At 54.3% G+C, this 9,664-nt stretch overlaps 1 protein-coding gene across 1 annotated transcript in view; it reads right to left on the reverse strand.

Moving 5' to 3' along the window:
- HTRA1 (HtrA serine peptidase 1) overlaps window positions 1–6,827 on the reverse strand; it is a 52,203-nt gene extending 45,376 nt beyond the window's left edge. Inside the window, exon 1 of the mRNA XM_017497909.2 lies at window positions 6,204–6,827. Coding sequence (XP_017353398.1) covers window positions 6,204–6,798 — 595 coding nt within the window. The 5' untranslated portion in view covers window positions 6,799–6,827. The remainder of the gene's footprint in view (window positions 1–6,203) is intronic.
- Between the last annotated feature and the right edge of the window lie 2,837 nt (window positions 6,828–9,664).

Here is a 9,664-nt window from a genome sequence, read left to right on the forward strand (position 1 = left end):
GTCAGCTCCAGGACACAAGCCTCACAACACCTTCCTACTCTGTGAAGGTTTCCTAACCCCCCCACCCACCTCATCCCCAGGGAGACAAGAGCATCCTAGCCCTCCTCCCACACAGCTGACTCCTTTGTCAGTGCCCTGAAGATGATGATGACAATGACGATGACAATAGCTAATACTGCCTGAATTCTAGCAGTGCATCAGGCACAGTGCTTTGCACGTCATAGGAAGGAGGTCCTTCCATCCTGCAATACCCTAAGAGCTATGTATGTATCTGCTATTACTTCCATTATCTTACTAATGGGGAAACTGAGACTTAGGAAGTCACCTAAGAGAAGCCACACATCCAGAAAGTGGCATTCCTATTTCAGAAGCCCAGCCCTTAAGCTGGTATCATACCACCTACTATGAGCACCCTGAGATCAGGGCCACCAGTCCTTACCTCTGCATCCCTGTACCTGGTACACTTCTGAGCACACAGTAGGTGTTAAATAAATGCTCTGAATAAATGTATAAGTGGAACTCTCAGCACTGACTCCAAAAGCTGAACTCTGTACCTTTCTGGCAGGGACAGATATGCCATTTCATAGCCACTTACTTCTGTCCTGAGGCATGTTGTCCTGGCTGTCCCCCTGTGGTTCTAGGCACACGTCACCAAGTAGTGCTGAATCACTCCAACTTCCATGCCACTTCCAGGAGCCTTTTGGAAGTGCCTTCAGAATGGCTTCACTTCTCGGTTTCTCTATTAATAGCATTTTTCTTTCCTTTTTTTTTAATGGCAGAGAAGGTGGCGAAGGAAAAGATGAAATGGCAGAGGGTATCTCACTTCAGATGACCCGAAGGCCCTGGAGCCCCAGAGAAGGAGCAAGGGGTATGAGGCTCGTGGAAGCGCATCTCTTGAGGGTGGACATGTCACCCCTGTGGTCTCCCAGAGACTTGTAGCAGCCAGTACAAAGCTGAAGCCCAACGCAGCCAGGCTCAAGATGGGCCCCGTCCATTCAATGCCAGCCTTGGCTTTAACCATCAATAATTTAGGAAAAAGAAGTAGCTCTTAAAGAAGCCTGCCCAGCCTTTAAGTTAGGAATGAGGTGACCACAACCTCCTCAGAGACTTGTTTCCTTAGAAAATCACAGACCATGGTAGTTAAAAGGAACCTCAGAGATCAACTGGTCCAATCCCCTCACTGCTGAGGCCCCCCAGAGGTGAAGGGAGCCATTACCTGCTCAGGTAACAGCCGGGGACGGGCCACAGCCAGCTGTCAGCCCTCAGCCCCTCCACCCCAGTTGGCCTTCCAAGGAACCCTCGCCCACTGCCAAGCTTACTTCTTCTTCAAATTAAGCCTGACCAGAGCTATTTATTCACTCGAAATATAAGCTCATGGAAAGTCTGATTTCTGAATCCAAGGCATGAAACTCGTCCAGGATCACACAGCTCCAAACGGAGAATCCAGCCCCGCAGCAGAGGCTGTCAGGCTTCTGAAGACAGTTAGCTCATGGTGCCCACCATGATCGCTTATTGAATGCAGTTATTTTAAGTTCCAATGCAACCCATTTACAGCTCTCTCAATGGAATGGCGTAACTCAAACACTTGGTTTCTGGGCTTGTTAACTTCCTAATTTTATGAAATCTTAATATTTTAACTCTTTAGCAAAACCAACAGAGCAATAAAAGAAGGCAGCCGACCAGAGCAGGCAGAGCCCCATGAACTGCTCAAAAGACCTTCAAGTTTCCAAGTTTCGGGTGACTGCAAGCTGGAGACTCATGACTGTTTCCACCCACCCTGCCCTAAGATGAAGCTCAGGTCCCTGCCACACTTACTTTTTAAGTGACAAAAGGTGTATTTGAATCGCCAACACTGGAAACGACTCTCTAGCAAATGGCACACTTTAGCAATGGAAAAAGGCAACCATGGGAAGGAGTGATTTTATTTCCCCCACTGCACTGAATGTAAGTTCCCTGTGGGCAGCATTTTCGTTTTTTTTTTTTCTTTTTTTATTTAATTTAATTTAATTTATTTATTTATTTATTGCATTTTTGTTTTATTCGACCCTGTCTCCCCAGAGCTCAGCACAGGGTCGGCACTCAGCTAACAATGATGGCTTGTTTGAGGCTCCCATGAAAGAATCACCTCAATAAATTTTACAAATAGTCCAGGCCTCCAAGAAGCAAAGCAGCCGTCTAAGCCCTTGGTTCTGCACCAGGTATGTACATACAGCCTCTGCCTTCAGAGGCTCTGGGGTGAGACCAGGAGCAGGCGATCCTAAAAACCTCCCATGGGGGAACTTCTGGGCACCCCTATAGCTTGCAGACCTCCGAGCTTGTCTGGACTGCTGTATGCAGTGGGGTGGGCTTTCCTGGAGGATGTATTAGGAGGAGAAATGGACGAGACCTCCACTATTTGGGAATTGTGTTTTGGGTCTCGTTCCTGGCTTCTTGTCCATGTTTTAGCAGAGGTCTAGAATCCTGGCTGGTCTTTTGGGACACGGGGGGGATCTGGAAGGGCCTTTCTCTCTTCAAGAGCAGTTTGCTGTCGGACCTCTGGTGTGGAAGCAGCTTTCCTACAGCCCCTCAGCTCTTTCACTTTTCTCTAGTGAGGGCTGCCCTGATGGCAACTGGAGGCAACCTTGTCTTCAGGCTCCTGAGCCTGCTGAGTGAGGGCTGTGATCTGCCCTGTTTCATCTCAAGGCCACGGCCATCTGGAGCCCTGTTTATTTCAGCTATTAGCTGGGGCTTAGCTGGGGTTGGTTTATAATCTCTGTTGCTCTGTCAACAGCACAGCATGTGGTTATGAACGAGGCTCTGGATATAGTTGTGTGGGGCCAGCAGTCCTGAGCAGGGTACTGCTCTGTGACTCAGTTGCCCATCTGTAACTGGGGAAGACTACAGCACTCACTTCATAGGACTCAGGAGGATGAAAGGAGTTAGTATGCGCCTGGCACAGAACAAGCACAAAATATGTGTTAGCCCTCATTATTAGTATCCTATTAGTATTTCAACTCCTTTTTTTTTTTTTTTTTTTTTTTTTAATCATCTGCCCAGTAGAGCTGGAGATGACAGAACTTTGTTCCCCAGTCTAAGGGTATACCTTCCCATCCAAACCCAGCCAGTGCATCGTCTTCTGAAATAGACAATTTGCCTTCATTTCCAGAGCCATGATGAGAGATGTTCTCTAAAGTCTATTCATTAAACAGCTTACAGATGAAAGTGCTTTCCTTTGAATGGTGACACGTTCCTCTATCCAAAGATCTACCGTGACCCCAAAGTGCCGGTCACCTGCCTGGGGATCCCTGATCTGATTATATTTCTATCTCTCGTCCCCCAGCATGCTCCGCCCCAGACAAAGCCTCCTCACAATATTTGAAATCACAGCACCCGCTCCTGCCTCGAGGGCTCTCTCTCCAGATCCGAGTGTGACTTGCTCCAACTTCAGGCCTCTAGTCAAGTGGCACCCCTCGAAAAGGCTCATGTCCACTGCAGCTAAAGTAGCTCTCTCGCCAATCTTTGAGCCAGAGCAGGCAGCCAATTCACCTCATTTAACAATGACATCAAGTGACCTGCCCGTAGGCACCAGCTGCTGAGTTCTGGAGCCTGGCTTGGACTGAATGAAGTCTGCTGGCTCCCAGGCGCCTGTCCTCGGAAGCACCGCTGGGAAGTCAAGGGCAGAGTGTGAGATCCAGAGAGGGGACACAGCAAAGCAGTGCCTTCCACTAAGGAAAAACAGAATGGCTGTGTATCGAAAGCCTCTTCTGTTTGTCTTCATTCATTCATTTATTCATTCACTCATCCATTCATACCAACTGCCTCTGATGTGCCAGACAGACAAACATGCAAACAGTGTCAGACACCCTACAGAGCTCAATAAATATTTGCAAAAGAAGAAGGGAGGGATAAACACAGCATTGTACCCACTCTGTCTCTCCCTCCTTTCAAGGCCACCATGCTCATCCTTCTGTGGCTGTCCCCTCACTGGTACAGTGGGGGCCCGCTGTGAGCCTGATGGCCAATGGGAACCTGTTTCCCTCCACACGGGGACTCAGCCAACTCCAAAGCTTGTTAAGCAACTTGCCTCACTAGCCATAAATTAGGCAGCTCGCATGGTGCCAGCAACTCAGGACCCCGTGCAACGAGACCACAAACAGCGAGACCAGTAACAGCTGGCTTGTTTTGGACAAAAACATGCTTTTTCAGTGTTGTCGCCTCACACCCAGATTATTGCAGTAGTCTAAACTCTCCACCCTGGATGCATTCCGCACTCCACCGCTAGGTCAGCCCTACACTAGGCTTTGAGTGGCCCCAGTTCAAGAACATCTGTGCACAGGGCACAGAGCACAGCCAGCCTCTTCAGCCATGGACTCTGAGCCACCAGCCTGGCTCACTCCTGCTGCCCTCCCCAGATGTCCCCCAGTCACACTGATCTATTCACCTCCAAACAAGTTTTTGGCTTTGCATATGCTGTTCCCAGCTTTGAGGGGGACGCAGGTCCAGCCCACTAGGAAATTTACAACACCTGACCCCTCTTGCACAGCCTTGGAGTTAAGTGCTGGGCTGACTCCTCTGAATGAGGCTGTCTGGGTTTAAATTCCAGCTGAGTGACCTTGGGCAAGTTTTTCAACCTCAGTGCTGCTATTTGTAAAACAGGGATGAGAAGCTGGGTGTGGTGGCATCCGCCTGTAGTCCCAGCCACTTGGGAGGCTTAAGCAGGAGGATCATTGAGTTTAGGTGTCAGAGGCTGCAGTGAGCCATGATCACACCACTACACTCCTGCTTCCTGCTTGGGTGACAGAGAGAGACTCTGTCTCTAGAGAAAGATAGACAGAGAGAGAGAGAGGAGAAACTCCTTCCTCATAAGACCAAATAAGGTCACGGAGATAACACACCTGGCACACAGGCTGGGTGCTCACTAGGCGTGTGCTAGCATCATGCCCATTCTCAAGTCTCCTGGATCATTTCTCTCCGGGACAACTCTCTACTGCCTAACTAGACTGAGTTTCCCGAGGGCTGTGCTCCTGTGTTGGTGAAATACACAATCATCAGTTTCACCCAATTCGGCTCTGGCACCTTCCCGTCCACGTTAAGCCAAGCTATGCTAAGCCCCCGTTGGTCATACTGAACCATATTCCTATAAAGAAAAATCTATACCAGGGCACAAGGCATTGTGCTCTCCTATGCCCCACTCCTAGCACTGCTCATGTTAAGGAGGCAGCGCTGGGTTCGGGCAGCAGCCGCTTGGCTGCGGCCAAGCGCACTGCCAAGCCCCATTGTCTGGTTCCTACACCACCGCGGCACTGGCCGCCGCTGAACTCGATATTGTTTTTCCACATGGCCTCTGCCTGAAGATGAGGAGCATCTCTCCGAAAGGTCCCGCGAGACAGTTAAAACTTTCTCCACTCCACTCCTTCCCCCATCACCACCATCTCCCCTGCCAGAACAGGTCCTTGTGAGCACCAGGAGGGAGAGAAGGGGAGACGTCTTTCCCATCACCAACCCTGTCCCTCTGCAGATTTTGTGATCCAAAGCCCGATTCAGCTTATTCAAAAGGAGCCACTTTCATTTTTGCAAGGCTGGCTCAAAACGAGGAAAGTAAGACAGGCAACAAACGCCGCCGAAACCAGCGCGGTGCCAAACCGGTCCCTGCCGGGGGTAGACTTTCTGGGAGAAACTGCATGGCAGGCCGGCAAACACTATTCTTCTCCAAAACAGTTACATACAGTTTTCACGGAGAGGTCCCATGATAAAAAGTAATGCATGGCTCATTTTAAAGGGGACGGAGGAAGCAAATAGAAGAAAAAGCAACAGAAATGATTTCTTGTGGTCCTGAAGCCGCTCTGCCAGGCGCCAGTTCCTAGGTCTGAACTTCTCTCCTCCCTTTATGCCCCTATCCCTCTTATTTGTCCTGGGTTCCCCGCGCTGTGTGATTGCCCTCAGGGCACCCCGCAGCCGGTCACCAGGCGTCTCGAGCCCCAGAGTCCAGGCCGAGCGCACCGGCATCGTCGGGGCGCGGAACCGGTCCCGGGCTGGGCTTAAAGCTTGGTTTCGAGGCAGCCCGCGGAAAGCTGTCCTCCCCGGGCCCACCTGCCTGTCCCCGAGAGTTGCCCTGGCCACCCTGCGACGCTTCGCTGCCCCTCGGCTTGCCCGCCGGTACCGCAGAAGCTTGTCCGGGCTACGATGGAGAGAGTGGGGAGCTGCCCAGACGTGCGGCGGAGTACCTTGGCCGCAGGCGCCGCGCTGCAGGACGATGACCGGCGGCTGGCGCAGCCTCTCGGAGCGGCGGCTGGCGGCGCGCAGCTGGCATAGGTTGGCGTAGGTGTTGGCGTCGTTGCCGCACACCGGCTCGCTGCTGGCGCACACGCAGAGGCCGGCCTGCGCGCGCCGCCGCACCGTGGCCGAGGCCGGCACCCCGAAGGGCACCACGCACTGCAGCCCCTCGCCGCACGGGCCCTCCTGCAGGCCGCACGCGGCGCCCTCGGGCGCGCCGCACACCTCGCAGCAGCCACATGCGTCCCGGACCCGGCCGCCCTCGCAGTGCTCCGGCGGCGACGGGCAGCGCGCCGGCTCGCAGCGCTCGGGGCACCCGGCGGCGGTTCCGGGGGCCAAAGGCGCCGAGCGGCCGGCCCGGGACAGCTGCGCCGAGGTGGGCGCCACCAGCAGCAGCAACAACGGGAGGAGCGCGGCGCGTGGGGTCTGCATGGCGACTCTGGTGGCGGCGGGCAGGGCGAGGACAGGAGAGCGGCGCCGGGGAGAGTGCGGGCGGGCCTCTGGGGCAGCGGGTGCGAGTGCGCGCGGCCGCGCAGCCCAGCCCATTGGCCTCGCTGCGGTGACGAGCCGCCCTGGGGACGGGCACTGCGCCCGGGGGGGGCCGGCCGGATGGCGGGAGGGCGGGCGGCTGGACCGGGACGGCCCGCGGCGGGGGCAGGGCGGGCGCATCCGGGCACGGTGGAGCTCACGGGGCGCGGGCGGGGCAGCGCCCAGACCCGCCCTCTCGCGGGACTCAGTTTCCCCGTCTGCGCGCCCCACCTATTCACTTTCCGCGGGTTCTCTCGCCGCGATTCGCGTCCTTAAAACTAAAGGAACTTTGTTAGGGGGCCCTGTGGCGGCTCCGCGCGGGAGAGCCCGGGACAGTTACTGCGAATCGCCCGGCTCGGGGCCCGCCCGGGAGGCTCGGACTGGGCGGGGCAGGGACTGCCGGGGCCGCTGCGCAGACCCGGGGCGTTGGCGGCACCGCGGACCCCGCTTACGCGCTGGGCCTGCCCCCGGTACCCCGCATGCGGAACCCTGACTGCGGGGCTTGTGCGGCGGTATGAAGGCGGCGTCCGTGTCGCTGGCAGAAAGCCCTCGCCCGACCCACAGTAAAGTGAGAAAAGCAGAGAGCAGAAGTGATTCGAATGGAATCCTTCACGCGTCTGATTCTTTTAAAAAGTTGTTGTGGGTGGGACGCGTGTCCGTACACGCAGAGAGCTCAGGAAGCGGCTGGGAAGCTTGTAACTGGCGGGGGTGGGGCAGACTCAGATGAGAAAGGGGCTTTCTACTGTTTGAGTTTTTCACCACGTGCGTAATTATTTTAAAACACTTTTGTTATCAAAAATTTGATTTCTCACTGGAGAATCTTTGGTGCATCCTTTGGGACAGACGCGAGTCTGAGTCATCGGGAGGGCCGAGGGCGACCCTGGAGGTGGGTCTGGGTGCCCAGGCAGGGCCAGGCCTGTGGGCAGTAGTCCTGGGTCCACGCAGCGCAAATGGGTATAGCTCTTGTCCAAAGACCTGAGAGGAGGCGGTTCGCCCAGCCCTCACCCCCAGCCCTCAAATCTCCACCCTGACCCTGGGCAGAGGCACCCAGGGCCGGGTGGGCCGACAGAGCTAACCTGGGGATACAGTAGCATGGGAGGGGGCTGGAGGCTTGGGAAGTTTAATATTTTTCTGTATTTGGGTTGTTCTCTTGTACACATGCTACTTTTCCAATAAAAATAGTTTAAAAAGTAACCTCCAAATACTTATAAGCCCTCTCCAAGCACCTTCCAAATATGAGCCTTGTTAATGTTCAAGGTCCAGAGGAATCCTGCAGCGAGGCCCAGCAGCCTAGGGCATGGGAAAAGCTGTCAGGGTCCCCATGCTGGCTCCCTGGACTCCGAAGCGACATTCCATCAAGCCAGGGCCTCATGGCTGCGGGAGGGAGGCCTTGACCCAGAATCCATTCAGCCCTGGATACTGGAAAGGCAGAGGCCTCTGCTGATGAGAAGCCTTGAGTTCCTGGCTAGCTGTGTTTAACCACAAAAAGGCAGTGGTGATGATTTTCAAAATCCATCAGCAAAGAAATACTCCCCACTGCAGTCCTAGGGCAGATGGAATTAAAAGGGCATGTGGTGGCGAATAAATTGGTGAGAACTTATTTTTGTCGAAAATAAGTTCCCTTATTTTACAGAGGAGAAAACTTATTTTCCCTTATTTTACAGAGGAGAAAACTAAGGCCAGAAAGGGTGACTCCCCTGAATGTCGCGCCACAAATTGAGTGATCGAGCCAGGACACATCCTAAACCAGCCTGCCTGCAAGCCCCATCCTCCCCCGGAGCGGCCAGACTGCACAGGGAATGAGGGGACCGAAAACAAGTGTGGCGGCAGCTTCCCCACTGCTTTGCGGGAGGTGGGGGAAGTTTCTAAGCTCTTTCTCTGTCGGGGAATTAGGTAGCTGGGGGTCCCACTGAGTCTGCACCACCTCTCACCCATTCGCCACCCCTCCCACACCGCACATACACTCTTCTCCCCCAGTGCTGAATAACGTGCATTTTCTGGAACATAGCTTTCTACTTAAGGTCTCTGTGCCTTTGCCTGCGTCCTCCCTCTTCCTGAAACACCCCTCCTTCCCTCCAGCATGGGCTAGTGTGACCTAGAGAAGCAGGTGGGAACCCTGTCATCTGTAGGACTTAGGTTCAAATCCCACTTCTGGCCCTAAAGTCTGTGACTCTGGGCCTTTGTTTAATAACTGGAGGAGTTTCATTAGGAAAATGGCAGTGACTGCACATCTCCCTGGAGTGACTGATGTGCCACCCACAAAGTTCTATTTGGTCAGTGCTAGGTCTCGTCGTCCATCTAGCAGGCTCCTCCTCAATCCTCGTGCCCCCACTCAGTGCCCTTTCCTCTGCCTCCCACCCTCTGCCCTGCTGTTCATGCCCTCATCACCTCTTCCCCAGGGCAGAAGCCCCGACTTCTTCACTCCCAAGCATCCCAGTGCCATCACAGTGCCGTGACAATTTATCCAGCACTGGGGGAGTAGAGTGTATGTGTGGTAGGGGAGGGGGTGGAGAATGGGTGACAGGGTGATGGAGACTCAGTGGGACCCTCAGCTACTAAATTCCCCCGAGGAACTGTCTGCTGAACTGGACCCACTCCTGCGATGGTTCACAGCCTAGATGAACCATTTGTAACCACAGGGACCAGTAAGTGCAAGCCATGGGGCCACCTGGCTATTCTTGAGAAGGAAGACAGTGCTACCCCGAGAGCCATGCTGCTGGCTTCATCAGCAAGAGAGACAACAAGGGCAGGACTCAGGGGCCAAAGTGTCCCTAAGAAGCAGAATTTGCAATACCCAAGGTTTTAGAAAGAGCAACCTTGAAGGGCCACCCACGAGATCACAGGATCATCTCCCAGCTGTGAGTGCAGCTCAACCCAGCTGCTC

This window comes from Cebus imitator, unplaced genomic scaffold (assembly GCF_001604975.1).
Source record: "Cebus imitator isolate Cc_AM_T3 unplaced genomic scaffold, Cebus_imitator-1.0 Scaffold235, whole genome shotgun sequence".
Classification (NCBI taxonomy): Eukaryota; Metazoa; Chordata; class Mammalia; order Primates; family Cebidae; genus Cebus; species Cebus imitator.